This window comes from Pleuronectes platessa, chromosome 5 (assembly GCF_947347685.1).
Source record: "Pleuronectes platessa chromosome 5, fPlePla1.1, whole genome shotgun sequence".
In the NCBI taxonomy this organism is placed as follows: Eukaryota; Metazoa; Chordata; class Actinopteri; order Pleuronectiformes; family Pleuronectidae; genus Pleuronectes; species Pleuronectes platessa.
Window position 1 is genome coordinate 21578339 of NC_070630.1, and position 21493 is coordinate 21599831.

Genomic DNA, 21493 nt, shown 5'->3' on the forward strand with positions numbered 1-21493 from the left:
TGTGCACTGTAATGCATTCATCTAAATTGATGTGCATGGAAAACACTGCATTTTGACTACAATTATGAATTACATGCATTTCATTTGGTGCTTTTTTCAGTAAAATGTTTTACTAACATCTAAAGTAGTAATGTATGTATGTTTGCATTATTATTATTATTGTTGTTGTTTTTGTTATTGTTATATAATAATTATGATATACTTCATTATGTGTATATATACATATATATATATATAATTTTAAGCATAATGAAAAAAGCGTAGTCTGCAACATTTCTCACAACAAGAGACATATACATATTATGAAAATTGTTGTGTATAATTCTCCATTATCTTCGTACAGTTATTTATAATAAAATGATTAAAATTACAACTTTTTTAATTGATAGTGAACTTCCCCGCCACAGGATCTCCCCATTAAAATGAAAACATGAACAGTAAATAATCTATATAGAATTCAAAACTCACACTTTGTATATAAACTTGCTCAAATCTTTTATTGCCGATTTGGGGCGGATTTTTAGTTTAATTTTAAATAATAAAATTCAATGTACTTTCTGGTTTGTGTTGGGATGAGATACATTTTTTCATTCCGTTTTTATCTCGTTTTATCAACCGGTTCTTGTTCTTCTTGTTTAATATAAATGCAAAAACTGGAAACATACACACACACACACACACAAACACACACAAAGCCCAAACTTAATGCCTGATAGGATTGTCTGAGCCAGCAGGTGGGAAACGAGACATCCAATCTGCAGGTCTGTCTAATTACTGACTCTGGCAGAAGATTCCTCCTTGACAACAAACTGACACAAGCTGTCAGGACGCGTCATGGCCCCACCTGACCTTCTCTAGATGAGTCTTCTCTGGTTTTTATCATCCATGGAGACTTGATAGCCAACACTCTGTCAGAGCTTCCAAAGTGATGACATTTAAAATCTGTGGCTCCAGTTATCGGAAGAAGAAAGCGCTCACTGTGTGTGTTTGTGTGTTTGTGTGTGTGTGTGTGTGTGACTGGAGACATGCATCAGAACTGACACACTGACGACATATGACAGGGTTTTTCTGTGAAAGCTGCCAAGTTTAGAACAATAAAGCTCTTTCTGAACTCATTCCTCTTCTCTTTCTTTTCCCGCTCTGCATCTTCTCTCCCATCTCCCACAGCCTAACACATACACATACCAGAACCAGACTCACCTGTAACACCTGGTGGGTTTGCCGTCCACACTCGGGCATGTTCCTGTTCAGACGGTCCATGTCCACTGAGCTGTCCACGGCTCCCTGCGTCACATGAAGATCCTGAGAGGGGAAATGACAACATCCATGTGAGCCAAAACATGAGTAACAAATGTCGTCATGGGTGACTTGATCTGTGCTGGAAGACAATGGTCAGTTTCTGGTTACATCTGAATTATACATTAAAGGTTTTATTTTTCTAATTTATCTTAAACTCACACATTTTCCCACTGTAGCCTAAGAAAGTTGACTAATATTCACTGGGATTCCCCCTTCCCCATTAATGTATCACACTGTCAGCACATACACACACACACACACACACACACCAGATGGCTGAAAGAATTTAGCAATACACTTAGAGGAAGTAACACACACACGCATTTAAATCTCCTGACACATTCACTAGAGCTCTCTCTCTCTCTCTCTCTCTCTCTCTCTCTCTCTCTCTCTCTCTCTCTTTGAAACAAACACATACACACACACACACACACACACAAATTCCTCCCTACTTACTAACTCAGTTTTAGGTATTTCCATCAAGTCAGCTACGAACAAGTGGCTATAAATAAATCCCACGTCTATATTAGGACAAGTTTTAGGTGAAATCTGTATGAGGGTGAATATATGGGAGAAAACACCTTCACAGTCATTATCTTGCGGTAGTGAGGAAACACAGAAAACCACAGGGAAAGGTTAAAAAACACATAATTATCACAATCACAGGGAATCAGAGGACCCGCAGTCGTTTGCTCGCCTAAAATGTTGTGCAACAGGGATGGAAATTGTGGTTCTGATGTAGTCTGCCCTCAGGATAACAAAACACTGCAGCAGTATCATCATATTTGCTCCTCTGACAGATGGCGGAATGATATTCAGTGAGTCAGCCTCAAGCAAGCCTCAAACAGTAAATCACAAAACACCCAGAAAACAAAAATTCAATGTTCAAGAATTCCATCTGCAAAAGTCTCCCACTGCAACAAGAAACTGTTCTCTGAGCCAGAAGAGGAAATAAACCATCCAACTTTTTCATGCTAACCTGTCCTTCGTTGTCTCTATAAGTGACAATTACCTTCCTCCTGTTGTCCAGCAAATGCATCGCCTCCATGGTGAAGAGCTGCTCCGGGCTACTGACTCAATCCTATCAGCATGAACTTGATTGAGCAGGACACCTCTTAACACCGCGCACTGAATTCAACAAAGTGTGACCAGTGCAGCTTCTCCTCATGAAACACAGATTGTTTCTTTGTCTGATGATCTGAGGCTTTTGTCTCAAGCTACCGGTGCTGGATCCTCCACAAACTCCCATTCGGGAGGTGGACCTGTTGCTGCTTGCTCAACTAAAGACCTACATTCCTGACTGGCAGCACCACAGTCCCAGATAACAGAGGTGTGTGTGTGTGCATGCGTGTGTGTGTGTGTGTGTGCGTGTGTGTGTGTGCATGATGAAGGCTACTTTGGGGAACATATTGCAGGCTAATGACCTGTTAGTTGGAGGATAAGAATCGGCGGATATACACCCCGACAGACATACAGCTTGAACTTTAGATATTTGTAAAAAGTGATCAAATATAACAAGTCCCACTACAGTAGCTTATCACACCCCCTAAAACTATTCTTAGTTCCTCAGGTTTGTCATAAAAAAATCTCCTCCTGGTCTTCAAGTGGTTTAAACTTAATTCTGTGACATAATTCTCTAAATATGCTGATATAGCCCCTCCCCTCCTTCCTGTCACCAATTAACCAGGATAGGTTTCCTAGGTTTGTGACATCACAGAACAGACCCTGGCTGTATGAAACAGTTTTTATTAGACTGGCATTTGTTTTCGTTTTTTTTAATGTGGAAATACTGACTCTTGTTTAATATATGTCTTTTGTAATTTAAGGGCACAAAGGTGAAAAATGTTAACATGTTTAAAAACTTGATTATAAATACATACATACTGTGTACAAAGTTTTGAATTGTCCAAATGGGGATAGGTTAAATTTAGTCAAGGTTAGATTAATGTGCAAATTAAAGGGTTACACAAGATGTGGCTACGGTTCAGGTCAAATTTATAGAAATGAATACATATAATTTCTCAAAAAATGACCTACAATTACATGTTTGTCTGATTACTTGTACTTGTGTCATTGTCATGACCGATTTCAGAATTAGGACATTTTAGGACACTGAAGATGGGTCACTTTGTGACCCATCTTCAGTGTCTTTTAAAAACCAGGACTTGGTTTTAAGGTTAGAGTTAGAATCAGGTGTAGGTTAGATGAAGGTTAAAGGTTGAGCTTAGACATTTGGTTGTGATGGTGAAGGTTCGGGTATGGGGCAATAAAATGCAACATTTCAGCGAGGGGTTTCACAAAGAAAGAAAAACAAGCATGTGTGTGTGAGTGAGTGTGTGAGTGTGTGTGTCTGTGTGTGTAAGTAAGGATCAAAAGAGAGAAGTAGAAGAAAGGGTAAAGGAGGAGAGAGTGACGAGTGAAATGATTTCATAAAAAAACAAAAGGATAGAAATGAAGTGATACAGTGGTGAACTTGTAGAAGCAGGAAGGGGGAGCTCTGTATTGTACACTGCGCTGATGTACCATGATGCATGACTGAACAGGCATGACTATAATGCATACAGTAGGTTTTATGTTCCAATATAAAGAGGTCATGCTTCACTGAGCCCTCACCCGTATGTGATATTGACATCTGACACTTGGCTTCCATATTTTCCCGCTCTGAACAAACAACTCAGGCTTTGGTGCGGAAGTGCCATGCTAGCTATACATGCAGTGCTAAAGGAAATTACAAAGGAAATACACAACCAGATGAAAAAATACCAGGTGCACCAGCTGCCTCTACCTCCATGCTCTAAACTTGTTCTAACTTTGGATGTCAGACATTGTCTGTATTTGCATCAACGGGATTTGATAGGCTATCGTCGCTGCCTGAATATTTGTAATAACGTGATGGGATTGGCTGGTGTCTGCACTGTAGCTTGATGATCACCCATGTGAGTCCAACATGTGGAAAACCTCAAGACTTCATTTTAGAGCTCTGTGTAAAACTCTGAATGGTTCAGAGCCTAAATATATTTCTGATCTCCTGCTACGTTATGAACCATCCAGACCCTCAGGTCGTCTGGAACAGGTCTGCTCTCTGTCCCCAGAGTCAAAACTAAACATGGAGAAGCAGCGCTAAGTCTTTATCCTTGGTATTTGTGGAGCTAGCTCCCAGAGAACCGCAAGTCCACTCCAACCCTTTGTTCTTTTAAATCAATGCTGAAAATGTACTTTGCCATGGACTTTTATTAAATAAAATAATTACTAATATCTATAATTCACTGTTGCTATCAATGTTTTAGTTATTTAGTATTTTATTTATTAGTTTAATTCTGTATTCAACCTTTTTAACTTTTAATTTATTTTAAAATGCATATTTTTTTTATATTGTCTTATGTTGCTTTTACAATTTACCACGATGCCTTGGATATTTTAAGTGTAGCTCTGTGAATTGCCTTGTTGTTGAAATATGCTATACAAATAAACTTGCCTTGCCGTCTCAATTTCTACCCCACATCACAAGCACAGTGAAGCCTTGGAACCACAATGCAATTCTACAAAGCATTGATGTCACACCATGCGAAGTGAATTAGCAGAGTTTACGTTGAAGCCTCCCAACACATACATGGAAGTGCTCCATTGGAGGTCTCAAATCATGATAGAAAATGTTTTCCTTTTTTATTCATTATTTATGTGTGTATTAATAATTAATATTTCTCTATTCTCAGTTTACTTTAATTAAATCTAATTAATTGAATAGTTTAATCAAAAGTCTCTATAGCTTCTTAGCATTACAGTTAGTCTCATATTGCACTGATCTGGATGAACTATTGTGTGAGAGGCTGACACCATTTGTCCTCCAACAAGAAATACTGAACTGACAACACTAACATCAAGTGGCATTAAAATGTGGATCACTGCTGTGTTTTATGTATTCAATGTATTTGTTTAGTTTTAAAGGTTGAGCTACTGTATGGAGAGAAATGAATCAGAACTGCCACTATATACATTATAGTATTTCTAAGTGCACAACAGGAAACCAAAGTAATTCCACAAAAAAACTGTACATATCTACTTATAGTACAAGTACATTATAGCTACAGACATGGAAGTGCAACCACACTTGTCAACCCTGTGTTCTGCACTTGACCACAAGTTCTTTTCACATGCATGATGCGTCCTGGTAATTGGCAGCAGATGCTGTATGTCCAGACACTCAGCATTCACTGGTTCCAACAAGGACATCCGATCTTGTGGCTGGTGGTCAAATAATGTCAACCTCCATGAGGAAAAGAGTTCCTCTGTGGGCCTGAGGAATGGAGAGTAAGGTGGATGGAAAAGTAAGAGTGTCCTGAGATGGGCTGAAAAAAATGCATTCTCAAGTGGACACCTCTAACATCTAGAACTGTCACTTATTAATGGAAATTCAAACATTAATTCCAATATGGAAGGAAAAGTTCGTATTCAACCTGCAGTGATCTGTTCAAATTCAAAGTATCCAGTCTCGAAGCTCCTCAGACATTTTGACGTTGTATTTACTATCAGTTTAACCTTGTGCACGCGCTCTTGACCCATCTGCAGAATAATTCCCATCCATGCAGTGAAGTTACATCATAGACTACGCGTAGACGTGTAGCCTTACGCAGAGACCTACGCCTAACCCTGACGTGCAAATCACCCACAATTTTACCACGCGTCGTGCAGAGCAGACCACAAGAGTTGTGATTGGTCCGCTTGTTAGCATCGCATCTCCGACAGACTCGCCTTCATTTTTGATTTGTGTTGAAGGAGCAAACATGGATGGCGTCTTTCTTTTTTTTGTTGCAGTTCATTGAGAAAAAGTTATTGCTCTTCAACATCTTTCAGCTCCAACACGATCCGCTTAGTTATACTAGCTATTCTTCTGAAGTAAACTGAGATATGACGCTGTTTTTAGTCGAATAAAAATGTCGGGGCTTATGGACACAGACGTGAATTTTTGTATCTGTTTATCTTTTAATTTTCATAAACTATATATTGCCCTACTCTAGCCTGGAACTAACCACATTAGCCAAACAGTATAGTTATCTAAGTGAGCTAGTAATCTAACTGGCTGATTTTCAGACTTCACTAAATAAAATTAAAAGGTTTTTTCAGCAAGAATTCCTATTTTGATTTTAAATTAAATGTTCTAAAAGAGAACTTTGATGAGTGTGACTAATTGTTCTCACCATATTGACGTCCAGTTGTGTCAGATTTTGGAGGGACATCAGCAGCTTCTCTTTCTCTAACATCCACCAAGTCTCACTGACACACAAAGAAAACTCAATCTCTCCATCTCTTTCCATCTCTCTCTCTCTCTCTCTCTCTCTCTCTCTCTCTCTCTCTCTCTCTCTCTCTCTCTCTCTCTCTTATTCTCTCTATCCCTCCCTCCCTCCTCTCATGCCAGGGGCAGAAAGGCTGGCATTGTTTTCCGTTGCACAGGCATGGACCTCTTCTCTCACATGAGGGGATCTTTTTTTTGATGGGGTTATGAAAGCGAGAGAGGCTCATAATTTAGTTGGAATTTGAAATGCAGACGCGAGGGAAGCTGCAGTGTGCCAAGTAGAATACAAATGTGAGCTGAAATGAATAACTTAGCTGATAGAGGGAGAAAAATAAGGTGTAATGGAATGCAGCTGCAGAGAGACTGATTTTATTCAGTAAAATTTAAAAATATTTTATCTTCGAATATCCTCACTGACTTACCTGTAGTTTGTTTTTTATGTTATTAAATGTAGGTTTGATTGTTGTTTATGTGGTTTCTTAAAATTCTAAAATATGTCTCTGTTTCTTTTTCAAATTACCCTGAGCATTAATATTCCAACAGCATAATATGTTTCCGACCAATAGCTTTATAGGCTTGTTTATATGTCTATTTATTAAATTGAAATTCTTGGTGAAAAAAAGTTGTGACCCCGGTGACCACTGAAGACACTGGACTGGAGAATTAGCAGCACTATCTGTTTTTCTTAATGAACCAACACCCAAAGTCACATACCAGCACCTTATTGTAATTAAGCCATGAAATAGTTGGAATCAAACCAGATCATATGACTTATTTAAGGGCATCAGACGTGGACAGAACCTGCAGTGCAGTCAAAATCTGTGTTTTTCATGCTGCGCAGCTTCTCCTCCAGCTCCAGTCACTACTGCAGCTTAAATAAACCGGCTCTCAGAGAATGTGGAAATAATCAGGAATGTGAAGAAAGAGAAAAAGATGACACATTTCATAAGCCCCTGACAGGTGCATGAATCCACCTCCTCTTTTATATCAGTTGTCTGGATTCATGGTCACTGTACAGAGACAGTCTCACTCATAATTGTTTAACCTCAACTTTTTCATAATTATTCTTATTCTATTCTTAACCTATATGTCGTTTCTCCAGTGATCAGACAAAATGTGACTTTGACTCACACACTTTTGAATAAAGTAACAATTCAGATTTGAGCATGTATCTATTCATCATGCTCATGATTTTCCGCCACTAGTCTTTTGTTTGTTAATTTAGTAAAAGCATTAGCTCAGAGGGATAACTTGGCTCGTTCACTGGATTATCTGAATGTTCCACCAAACACTGTTCAAAAATCTGTCAGTTGAATAAATCATGGTTTCTTTCGTCTATTTAAAAAAAAGGAAAAACTTTGAATGTTCACATTGAACATTCAAATTTAATTCCATTTAGTTCTTAGACGGGTGCCGCTAGAAATGAAATGTTTAATCTTAACTACTGGGACTACAAATAGTGATTTATGAGGTGTGTTGGTGACAATCATGCACTCACACACAGACACACACAGACACACACACACACACACACACACACACACACACACACACACACACACACACACACACACATATCCAATAATCACTACACTCAGGCCTACATCTTTCTTAACTTATTGAGCCTCTCAAATCCCTTGAACAGATGATCTATCACATTGTTAAATGATACTGTTCTCAGATTGGCTTGAGAACAGACACAGAAATACCAGAGGGATGTCAAATTCCTTTCTGCTCTTTATCCTTTGAAATATCTTTTACACATAAGTGAACTCTGTAGCTTTCAATATGAATAAACTCAATGTGGACTTGTGAGTTTTCAGCCTGTCGTCAGTCAACGATGACTCGGTTTGTCAGTCATCGTTTCAGCTCAGTAACGCACAAAACAGCAGATATTTTGACTTTTATAGGAAAACCACATGTGTAACATTAATCACATTAATGATTCCATCGCAGTAGACATGACAGTGTAACAGCGAGACCAAAAAGGGTTTCTGGATGACATCATCAGTGATCAGCATGTGCAGGGGGGGGGTAGGAATCAAAGCACAATGACTGAGGTCATGTAAAGTTGTATCTGTGCTTTCAATGTGCAATAATCACTAGTAATTTGTGAGACATTTTACTTATTTCAGGAAGGAAACAGCCGGTTGGTTAGACCTGATTTAACAGCCAGACCAAGGGTCCAGTTGCCAACACACAGCTCTGGTCTTGTTTCCTGGCCTCTGATAATGAAGCCTGCCATATAGTCCTCCTCCAGCAGGGACATCCATCTTTGTAATCCTCTATATTTCCCTCTTCTTCGTAAGTGTTTTTTTCTCATCCTTTTCGTTCCCTCTGACCTAAGGATTTTCTCTCACAGATACACACTCATATGCAAACATTTTGTCAAAAATCTGGTCCAAATAATGCCTCGTGCTACAATTCAGGTAAACGTACTGTATGAAAATTGCACAAAGTCGCTCAGAGACAGGTGTCCGGATTTCCAGCAGCCGTCACAGCCTAAGAGATGAAGAGATGAATGCTTGCCATTTCCGGCAGTCTTGTGTGTGTATGGTGAGGTGTTTTGTAGTATTTTCTTGCTGGATGTGGCCAAAGTAAAATGACACATTCCGTTTTTAGAGATCCACCACAGAAATGCGGTAAACTTGTGCCGAGTGGAGAAGGGTGGATCCACTGTAGGTTCCTTTTCAGACAGGCCTGCCAATGTGCTGTTTATATACAGCTGCACAGCTCAAGAAGCAAATGGTCAAAATGTTGCTCAACATAGAGAGGTGTCAAAAACCCTGAGATAAAAGCCTCTTTCAGCTGGATGACTCAGGTCAGTGGCTCAGCAGCACAGTGGAGTTTTGCTATGAGGTCATTTATGTGGATACACCATGTTAACATCAATGAAAAGATAAAACACCTAAAAAGCAAGCACATAAATTACACAAGTCTACTCTCATGGAATGCACAGTCCGACACCGAGCTCAAAGGATTTATGGCTCACACACAACACGCTTTATATGGGACCACAGTCTGACAACAGCCAGCAGACAGCCTGTATCTGATCTCATACACCCGCCCACAGACCCTATTGGTTCAGTCCACCCAAAACCTCATCCACCCACTGCATTTATTCATTTAAAAATTACCAAAGTTCTGTTTGAGAAAATAAGGCAGGAGCTAAAAAGAATTCTGTTACAACTGGACACATGTGGATTTGACACTGGAAACACACGCAGGTCAGATACATGTTCGCATGAACAAATGGCACAAACCAGACTTAACAGTTTATATCGATGCAACCAGGTCCTTATATCTATAAAACATCCCACCCCAAGACATGTTAATATGATGAAACCATGGATACATTTAAGTGTTTTTTTTTATCAAACTACACAAAGCACACAAATAAACTCATGATGACCTAAAGGAACATAAAATACATTTTCTTTTTTGAAGAATTGAATGTTGTGGAGGTCAGTGGAAACCCTGGAGCTGTTACTTTTTAGTGTGAGACACAGTACGAAAACAGGTCCTTTAACTTGTTCCCATTTTCCCATTATTTATTGCACAGTAAATATCAGTGGCATTCAAACTTAATCATATCATGTACAAACTTCATACCCTCAGCATGAATAGCTTTGGTTAGTGGCGTCTTCAGTTGTGGTGTCTCAGCTTCAAAAAAGCTACAAAAACCACAGCAGAAACTTTCTCCATGTTGTGCTCTGGCAACTCGTCGACACAAAGAATGTGGCTGACAGATAAAAGTGTGACTGAAGAGCTGAACTGAGAAATATGAGATCAACAGTCAACTTGGAAATCATTTAACCCTGACCAAAATTAATAGTCATCTATTTGATACAAATATAATGTGTGTGCGTGTGTATGTATATAATAACTGTTTTCATGTGGAGCCCTTATGGACTTAATGACTTTTCTGGAGTTAATTTCTATACATATAGTTTTACTATTCACCCGATCGTACACACACACACTCACGCACACACACACACACAAGCACACAAACATGAATACAGTGCATCAATGTGCTGCTGCACAGCACAGCCATCAGGTGCAATTCGGGGTCCAGTATCTTGCCTAAGGATACTTCGGCAAGCAGAAGGGGGAGGAGACTGGGATTAAACTGCATACTTTCTGGAAAGTGGACGGCCCACTCTACCTCTGAGACAACACCCCTATTCTTTTATCTTAAGACTGACACTCTTCAGTTTTGTTATTCATGTCCCACTAACGGGGTTAATAATGAATCAAGTTTGTTTTCAAGACCAAACTGACAAATTATTCTAGATAAGAAAAACACTATATTTGAACATTTCCATTGATGTAGATTACAATGTGGGATCATCTCCCACTAGCCCTTTGTCTTTAAACAGATACATTCTTAAACAGGGACAGAAACAGAGTGTGTTGGCAACAGGAGGAAGTGTGAGACAGATTGAGGAAGAAGATGACATACAGAGACGCTCCGTTCTGCGCTGTCACTAAGTGTCACTATATGTAGACTTCCTGTACAGCGAACTGCTCCAGGGACCATTTCCTGTTAGTGACACAGGCCAAGGTCAGAGTTGGCCTTTGTTGCAGGACCAAGCTGGTCTCAACGGTGAACAATAGAAAAATAGAGAAAAATGTAGATTGATATATTTTTACTCATGAATATTTGTCTGCCTCCATGATAAAGTCCAGGTGAACTTCAATCATTTTTTTCGGCATCTCTTAAACTAGTTGCAAAGAAATATGAAGCAACAGTCAGCAGTCGTTTAGCTTAACATGAGCCTTGTATTTTAATTTGTTGTTGTGCACTTTTTGTAATAATTCAGAATCCAATCTAATGTTTTGATTCATAAGTCTTAAAAGTGTTAGCAGCTGTATTCTATCACACAGCCAGACTTGCTATTTCCTGCTGTTGGCAGTCGTTATGCTAAGCTAACAGGTTTATTTTGGATGTTTCTCAATAATGGTGTTTCCTTCGACAACAGGTGTCAAACTTTATTTTTTCTGACCCAAAGTGACATTAAAACAAAAATGTAGTTCATTATGCATCTATAATATCTTAATACTGACAAAAATATATATAACTGGAAAAAAATATATATATATATTCCCTTCTTTTATACATCAACATATCACTACAGTTTTAAACAGATGTGGACCTGGTTCCTTTTCCCTATTTTAAATGCCAGGCCCAGGCCCAGAGGAGGGCGCTTGCCTGGGCAGATCTTATCCCTCTACCTGACTTGGACCACTCCCAGACCTCTTAGGAGGGACTCTGTCCGTTGAGGAGTTACATTCTCACTAGATTTAAGTTTTTTGTGAATGTTTTAGTTCAGATTACTTACCAGCCCCCAGCCCCCAGCCCTCACCCCCCTCTTTTAAAAGAAAGGAAGGTAGGGCCGACCAATCCCAACCCAATATAGTATTTTTCCAAAGATAAGCCTAGGAACTACACGTTAAAATGCAAATCTATGCACAGTGAGATACCAGCTTGTCCCTTGTAGCCCGACAGCATGAGTAAACACAGATTCATGATTTTGGCATAAAATTCCGAGCATTGGAGAGGCGCCACTATCAGCAGGCAGCTAAACACACCAGCTGCCCCTTCTCTGCGTCTCGCACACACACACAAAGTGGTAGGAACACACACAAAGTGTGCACACACATAGACAAACACTGGACTGGCAGGAAATGAGAGGCGTCCCAGGACAGAATGGGAGAAAATATGTGAGTTAAGTGAATGAAAATAGATCCCACCTTCTTAATGACTACTGCTGTGATGCCCTCGAACTATCCAACTATATCTCGCAGTAACGATCTGTGGCTGAAAAATCACTCAGGTTATTTTCCACAGATGAATAAGGGTTAAGATACGAGTAAGCCCAGCGTACATCATGACATAACAACCTGACTGTGGATCTGTTGTAGCTTGCGTTTTTCAGCAAAGCTCTGAAATTATTACGCGCAGGGAAACTGCTGCTCTGCATTTCTGGGGATCTGAGGACTTGCCATTATCAGATTATTGTCTCCAGTGACAGTAGAAATTACAGCTCAATGCCTCCATGAAGGAAATGTTGTCACCATCCAAACCACTGTCATCGAGCACAGCAAAACAGCAACTGCACTGAGACCCTGAGGCACAGATGACTCAGGGTTTCTCCGAGTGCTTCATTACTCAAGAGTAGAAGTGGAAACAGTTATTAAATATGATTTATTTAACTTTATGAAAAGAATTCCCTCCCCTCCAACCACGCAATATTTCCATTTGCTGTGTTGCCGATAGTAAGTTATGAAAGGTTCCTTTACTGGAACTCCATCTGTTGTGAATCACGCTCACGTCTGTAATGAAAACAAAAACAATGTCCTCCACCAACTGTTCCTTTAATTCCCCTGTTTCAAATGAGTCAATCTACTGAGACTAAAGTACCGTCCAAGAGCAACAACAGCTGTAAGTGTGCTGCTGCGCCAACCAAGGCCCGAGAGCCAAGGACTAATAATATGGTGATAAGAATGACGGTGACGAGAAACACGACCAGATTCAAAACATGGTTAGTCACAGCAGGCAAATATTATCAGTGATGATATGAGTTGCATGAATAGTTTGTCAGCGTCCCAAAAAAAGCTGATGATAAACCAACAGACTGAGATTTGGGATTTTCAGGGAACTCTGAAAAATCACTGTAAACTCTTTTCTTTGTCCAGTTTAAATCATAATCCACAGATTTTATTCCCGAATCTGATTCCGACATGTTCAAAGAAGTGTTTCCTCTAATGGTCCCAAGGTATGTCATCCAGAAGGTCAGATTATGAGAACTCAAAGCTGCATAAATCAAACGTTTTTATAATTGAATATGAACGTTTGATAAAATAACTGTATGTAATGTGAAGGTGAATCTTACTACCAGGCCTCAGTTTCCCCCTCAGCACTAGCAGCTCTGATGGTTTGATTGTTTTGGCTTTAACAGCGACAACTTTACTGTTTTGCTTAAATTTGGCAAATTTCACTAACGTCATTTTCAGCCCCAGCACCAAACAGCTGGGGAGTCAGCGAGCTGCTGTGACTCAGGAGGTTGATCCCTGAAGTTTCCAGTCCGAAGTGCCCTTGGACAAGATGTTTGAAACGTGAATATGACTTGTACAGTAAATTACTTGGAGTGGTTGACTCATCCTAGAAAAAAGCTCTTTAAAATATAGTCCATTTATCATTCATTATAGTGAAGCACAAAACAAAGCTAAGCTGGACACAAACATGGGTCTAACTGACTGCTTATATATTGGACACATTACTCCTCATAGTGGACAGAACACGGATCAATGCAGCTTTAAAGTCTCACGAGGTGATACATTTTTTATCAGCGTTCTGTTCAGATCAGAGTTCAAATCATCCCAGCAGCACCACTGCTCTGTTTCTCAATTTGTTCTATACTTTGGGTGAAATATAGAAACATTGTCTTCCCAGTGATGAACCAGCACAAACCCTCTTGTGCTTGTTGTTTTGCCTCAAAGCCCTCATAAAGTAATGAAGATGATACACTGGAATAAAGTGGTAAATGCACGTGTGAACGCCAGGTGTCACATCCACAATAGCTCTGGAGCAGGGGGACTGGACAGGGAAAGTGTGGGGTGGGGGATTCCATTGCTCAGTGGTTCCGTTGACTTTTGGCTCAGTGTTTCCCAAAGGCGTGGAGCTGGACAGGCATTCCAGCCTGGTGGTACAAAGAGACTCTTTCAACAGCAGTAATCCTCTGGAGGAGGAGCGGGAACGCTACTGGCCGGCTGCTGCGTCCAGGACTGAAGGACCCACACCACGACTCACATACACTGCAGGACCACTACACGCCAGAGAGGAGGAACATGTGTTTGTAGGTATAAGGAATAGACCAGTACATATGGGGCCAGTGCTTACTCACTACCAGTTATTGAATGAGGTAATGGGACATTTTCAATCCATTCAGGTGGTAAGGAAGGTGTTTTACGCAGCCAAGATTTCAGACCAGCCTAAAATAGAATTACAGTAGAAAAAATGAATTTTATATTTTTTCATGAAAGAAAATATTTAAGAATAGTACAAAGAACTTTTAAACTGTTTTTATTTTTATTTAAATTTGTCTCAAAAAACATAATGTTTAACTATTCTCTCCTGAAGATGCAGCATTAAAGGGATGGTTCACCGAAAAATGGATATTCACTAATTATCTACTCACCACTATGCCGTTGAACAATCACCACAAAGACACTTCTGGAGTCTCAGAGGTAAACAGTGTTGCAGTCAAATCCAATACAACTGAATTAAATGGGGGACCCCTTCTTCAGATGAAAAAAAAAACACTGAAAGAAAACATAAAATGCCTCCATTCTGCTAGTGTGGTGTCATCCAAGTGGTGGGTAGATAATGATTGAATATTGTTTTTTCTATGAACTAATCCTTTAACGTTAATGGGATACGCGCACACACACACACACACACACACACAAACACACAAACACACACTGTCACTCACCCTCCCCTCTCTCTTCTCTGCAGTTTGATGCCTCCAGTTCAATCAAAGTTAAGCTTCAAAAATCCATCCTGTGTCCATATTTTCATACGTCCAAATTGCTCCCAGCACAGTCGCATTTTTGGAGTGAACATTGTTGGTGGGGAACTATAAGAGAAGGGAGTGACGGGGAGTGGGAGGCAGTGGTGGGGAGGGAAGGGAAATGGAGAGAGGCTGGAGGCAGCGTGGGATATCCCTTTGAGTCATGGAATCTGATCCAAGGAGCAGACATGCTCATAGGCAGCCAATGAGCCCTCTGTTACCTCCATGTGTTGTCCAGTCATTCAGCCTCATTACACTGAGGACAACCAGCAGAAACACTGGAAACACTTACTGTGCTTCCTTCTCTGGAAAACATGTATAATATCACCAGTGAATTCACACACTGTCTGTATTCAACACTTTCTCTCATGTGAGATCTTTTGTAAAGCGCTCGCTCAATGCACATTGCACAACACTGACTTCATATTTCAATCCACGTAAAAAAGACTTGTGGCTGCCAGGTGAGGGGGAAAGGAGCGAGGTGAGGTCAAATCCTCATCTCTGTGCGGGACAGTAGTTTTTGGCCCTTCTTTGCATTCCTCAGCTCCACAGAGGAGTTCTTCTCCTCATGGAGGTGGAGGTGGAGGGTTACGCAGTTATACTGGACGTCTGCACACATCTGCAGATGATTGTCAGGGATGGATCAGATATGCAAAAAATAAACATAAATCTTTCCCCCGGTGTATTGCAGGGCAGAGAACAATATTGATCAGAATGTGTGATCCGATGCAGAAGACTGGACTGACTAGTTAACAGAGCTTCATGTCTTCATCAGCAGATATGCTATAGAGGTATGTATAGTTTTGGACTACATAACTATATGACTTTTATTTATTCTTAATGAAATCTTAGTTAATGCCAAATAAATAAATAAAGTGATTTATTTCAAATAAAAAGATTGGTTTGTATTGTAATGCCACCTGCTGTTAACAAGATTTTAGGTCCCTCAGTTCTGAGCGACAAAGCGTCACTGCTGAGAGACAGATGTTGTGTTCTGTTCAGGAGTTGATCCAGAGATGTGACATTAGCTGTGGAGCTGAGCTGTACAGAGAACTGCAAGAAGATTTCTGCAAAAGTGAGCTTTGAATAGAGAAATGGAAAAGTCAAAATATATGATGCGTTTACACATGTTTGCCTCATTTTCATCTGATGAATACCCATTCTTTAAAAGTCTTACTTATACAGGATGTTTTGCAGTAAATATCAGATTTACAGACATATTTTTTTAAATGTTCGTCTCAGCATGTCCTGCTACATACATTTTATGTGCAGCAATATCTTAATTAATACTATATTTATCTAATATATTACATATTTTCAAATTCAAATTAATATGTTGTCAACACCATATGTTGTCCACACCATATTTGCCCAACAGAGTTTCAAGCTGTGTGTTTGTCTGTTGGCCTGGTGAAGATGAGAAGCAGCAGCTTAATCACCATCTCATCCCTTACCAGACTACTGTCTCTGCCAAATCCTTAGTTACCATGGCAACCCCTCCTGGGGCAAAACACTGGGATGGGATGTGTGTTTTTTTGTGTATATATATATGACTGCAGTATCTTCCTCACAGACGGTTAGATGCTGCAACTAACTGCAGGGTATATGAAGTTATTTGCAGCCCCAAACCAGGTGAGGTGAGGTGAGGTGAGGTGAGGTGGGGTGAGGTGAGGTGAGGTGAGGTGAGCGGTCTGATAATGGTTCAGTCTTTGTTTGGGGCTGAATCTCTGGCCTTAAGGCATTCTGCAGATCAAAAAGAAACAACATGAAGGGAGGAAATGATAGAGGAGGAAAGAATATTGGGGGGAAATATCTGCAGAGGTCATATCCCAGTCTGCAGAAGATATGCATTCTGATTGGCTGCCTTTGTGTGTGTGTGTGTGTGTGTGTGTGTGTGTGTGTGTGTGTGTGTGTGTGTGTGTGTGTGTGTGTGTGTGTGTGTGTGTGGCAGCAGACAGTACACTGCAAGGCTGTTTGTGTGAGGAGCAGAGTGCAGTGAGGTTTTTTTTCATCAAACACTTTCATTAACAATACATCAACAATAACCTTTTATCACAATTTTTGGGGGCATTTTTCATGGAATAATTCATGGATCTTGATGAACATTTTTAGGGGACTGATATATATGAGAATCTAGATCAAGTGAATTTAAATGTTGTTTCGACAGGGAACTGTTGGACCTTGGTGGAGATATGTGCTCTCTCCGTTCTCATTATCAAGTTTAATGTAGAGATCAGACAGAAATAAACAGTGGAAGTGGAAAAAGCTGTTAAAGATTACATGTTAGTGATATTATCAAATATTTGGAATCATGTTTGATGAATGTAAGTCCAACATTCACTCTCCTGTGGCTCCGACCTTCATCAACTCTTTGGAAACATGTGTGGCTCTTCAGCTGCTAAATGCTCCACTACATTCACTGGTTGTTAACTGTGTGTGCCTGCTGTTTGCTGCTTGCCAGCGAGTGTACAAAGAGTTTGTGTTTCCTGAAGCCAGCGCCCTGTTGCTGCTGTGAACGACACTAATGAGAATGGTGACACCAAACAAGACCAGTAAAGCTGTGGCCTGTAAAACCAAAACCAGTGAGCTGAAAGGTGCTAGGGAGTCGGTGAGCTAGTCACTACGAGCCATATCTTACATAACACAGGTACAACTGAGCCACTGCTGATTAGAGCTGGACGATATGGCCAAGAACTATAACAAGATTAAAATGTATTTCAATAAAGTAAAGTATCAATAATTATAGTGATAGATGTCACATTATGATTTTCACATCTTCAACTATACATTTCAGTCTGTCAAAGGTTTTCAAAGCAGGGCAACATTAATTTGACAAGAGTTTGGCCCTATGACATGTTTAACATTTCATCGGGATTACTAACCCTAACCCTTTAATTATAATTCATCCCAATAAAACCAATCAGCTTAACTTATTCATGGGAGTCATCAGAAGGTTGTAAAGAAGACTCCATTCAGATTTTTGGGGGAATATTTCAAATATCATCATTATTACAATCTGAAATTGAATTAGTCAAGACCGTTTTGTTTCCTTCATTACAGAACCTCCATCTCTTCAGTGTGTATTTTAAATAAAGTTTTAAGGATCCCCTTCTGTGCAGTCGTTTTTAATTCTGCAGCTCATTGCAAATATGAACCTTTCATAAAGCCTCCCTACACTCAATTAGTGACATGTAAAATAAATGAGCACAACCACATCTGTAGTACCCATCCTCTCCAGTTACCACACGGAGGTCAATTACCACTCGAACAGTTTCACACGACTGACAAATAATCTGATGTTTTATGAGGCAAATTGGCTTCATGTAATGATGCTCTGTCTCCTGCTCCACTTTTACAACCGATAACTGCCAGCATCTGCTCATTTTTCCACATTAAATTCATTCATCTCCCACGGGTCATAAACTGAGCAGCCGGGAGCCACTGACATCGTAAGCATATAACAGTCCTCTGCTGGTGAATATCCAGGGAAAACAAAATCAAGATGTTTCACCAGAAGGTCACCAGTATCGCTACCAGCAGGAGTGGAGCAGCCAGAACGCAGAGGAGGCATTCAGAGCCAATCACAGTACGAGAGTGGGACCGGAGAGATGTTGGGTGAGGGGGTGATGGGGTGAGGTTGATGAGGGGAGTAGATAGAGTGCCTCTGTGCTGGCCTGATTGGGCCCTGAACAGAATGAGTTCACGTAACAAAGGAATTATTATCATTGGCTGGAGAGTTGCTGCAGTCTGGGAACTCTGTGCAGGCGTTCTCTCTCTCTCTCTCTCTCTCTCTCTCTCTCTCTCTCTCTCTCTCTCTCTCTCTCTCTCTCTGTACCCATAAAGCAGCCTGTGTTTCGGGGGGAGGGGGGGGGGGGGGGTGGACCGACTCACTAACGTGGCATTTGAGAGGGCACTGCCTCTCACAGAAACATGATTTGCTGTTCTCCTCAAATGTCCTCTAGTCTCAAAAACTATAATTACTCAAGACAGTAGGAAATTAGTATCACAATATGATTAGGTATTTACAGTGGCATTATTCACAGTAATCTGTAGTCAGTAGAATTACAAAACATACACTCAAGGCATAAATAATGAAATGTACTTGGAGGTAGATGTATTATTATCTTTTTCTATTATGGTGAATTATGGTATATTTACACATCCAGCAGACACAAAGCAACATTAGCGACCCCTCTATTTTTGCCTCTGTTTTGGTCTCTACCCACTCCTGACAAACATTTCTGTATCATTAGCTGTTATATGCTCCACTGTGCATGCTAGTTGTTAATGTTTAAAACATCCTGATGTTTCTGGCACACTGGTCAAGCTGTGGGCACCAAAACAAACAATGAGTTTATAGGCAATAAGAGGCTCTGTAGCGCTGAGAGGAGCTGCTGAGGCAGGAGATCATTCTCAGTGGAATAGACACAAACTCTTTCAAGGTAAACAACTGTCTGAGACTCCTGCACCTGACAAGCTCAGCCTGGACTGTTGTGTCTGTGCTGCTGATAAACGTGAGACACGATGAACCTCAGAAGGAGAAAACAACACAGAGGTCCCACAGGGAAAAACACATCCATCCATTATCTATCGCGCTCATCACAGGGGTCCGGAGCCAATCCCCACTGACATTAGGTGAGAGGTATATGCATGCAGGGCCAACATAGAGAGACAAACAACTAAACACACTCACAGTCTGCAATTAACCTAACCCCAATCTGCATGGGTTAGGAATGTGGGAGGAAGCTGGAGTGCACAAAGAAACCCACATAGACAACATGCAAACTCCACACACACAGACCCGGGCTGGGAGTCGAACTGGGAGCATTCTTGCTTTTGGGAAACGATGCTAACCACCACAGCACTGTGCACATTTTGAGGAGCTTCTATAGACACAAATAGAATTTGCCAATAATAACTTAAATTCAAATTTGACTTTGTTAACTAATAGAAATACACAAAGCATGAACTCACACACAAATACACACATAACCGCAGTATTTTGAAAACTACCAGTCTGGCAAAGGCCTTGTATCACCCAAGTGTGAAACTTCCACTGTACCTGGCTGAGTGGTGGGTGTGTGTGGTGGGAGGGCCCAGTAACACCACAGGAAGACACAAACACACCACTGCTGCTCATGAAGACGGGACGGCACTGCTCGTGTCACAGATCAAAAACACATGGAAAGACACAAATCTCTGACTGACATCCAAAGTAGTGGCTTCCTCTGTGTGTCCCCCCCCCCCCCTCCCCTCTCTCTTCTGACACCTCACACACTCTCTTTATGTCCCTCACGGTCATAACACACACTTTGCTAAAGCCATGTGGTCGACACTGCTGACACACACTGTCTGGCTGCTGCTGGTCCCCTCCCTCTCACTCCATCTCTTCACTCTCCAATTGGTCTCTCTCTCTCTCTCTCTCTCTCTCTCTCTCTCTCTCTCTCTCTCTCTCTCTCTCTCTCTCTCTCTCTCTTTTGGCGTTATTCACTCAGTCACACACACACACACACACACACACACACACTGCTTGAACACATGGACCTCTCTCTCTCTCCCAGTTTTCCTGTCCGGTCAGCCTCGCCCCAACACGGTTACAGTGCACAAGGCCCTCATTCTTCTGGATAAAGAAATCCTGTGTTGCTCAAGTTAACCTTAAACCAGACTCGCTGAGCGCTGAGCATACAGTGAGGGGAACAGACGTTGATTCTGTCGGGCCTAAGCAGCTTAATCTGAACGCCATTCTCTAACGTGTACTGGACATTGTCTACAGAGGCCTTGTGCATGACTATATTTTTTTTAAACTGACAAATCCACATCCAGAGTTTTGTGGACACATTCGAAAAAATGTGAATTAACACAGATAGATACATGAATCAAACAAACAATTGTAAAGAACATTGCCACAATCCTGGACCCAGAGACAGTAGGGGGCTGATTAGGTGAGAGAAATGAGGGATTACATGGACGAAAATTTGGCATTATGCATTGTTTCATTCTCACTGCAGCTTTAGTAGATTAAGTTGTGACTTGGCAAACTGACATCATGAAAATCTGTTATAGTTTGTGTTCAATGATTGTTGTCGACAGAGAACATTTATAGATTTATGTGAAAATAAATATGATGCAAATGTCCAGGCACTCCTCACTGTGAAATCAATGAGCCTGAATTCCTGGTGAAACCGCTGCGTTCACTTTAATGTGTGAATACACATGTCCTGATCTGGAAAAGCTTGATTTTTAGTTGTATGACAAAAGGCACATGCCTCACATTCCTGTGAGCCTGGGTGGGAATTAACATGATTTATATGAAGCACACTCATCT

The 21493-nt window shown here is 40.6% G+C and overlaps 1 protein-coding gene across 1 annotated transcript in view; it reads right to left on the reverse strand.

Annotated features, from left to right (window-relative positions):
• phldb1b (pleckstrin homology-like domain, family B, member 1b) overlaps positions 1-2581 on the reverse strand; it is an 81231-nt gene extending 78650 nt beyond the window's left edge. Inside the window, exons 1-2 of the mRNA XM_053423106.1 lie at positions 2312-2581; positions 1201-1302 (exon numbers count right to left, since the gene is read on the reverse strand). Coding sequence (XP_053279081.1) covers positions 1201-1302; positions 2312-2347 — 138 coding nt within the window. The 5' untranslated portion in view covers positions 2348-2581. The remainder of the gene's footprint in view (positions 1-1200; positions 1303-2311) is intronic.
• Positions 2582-21493: the final 18912 nt, after the last annotated feature.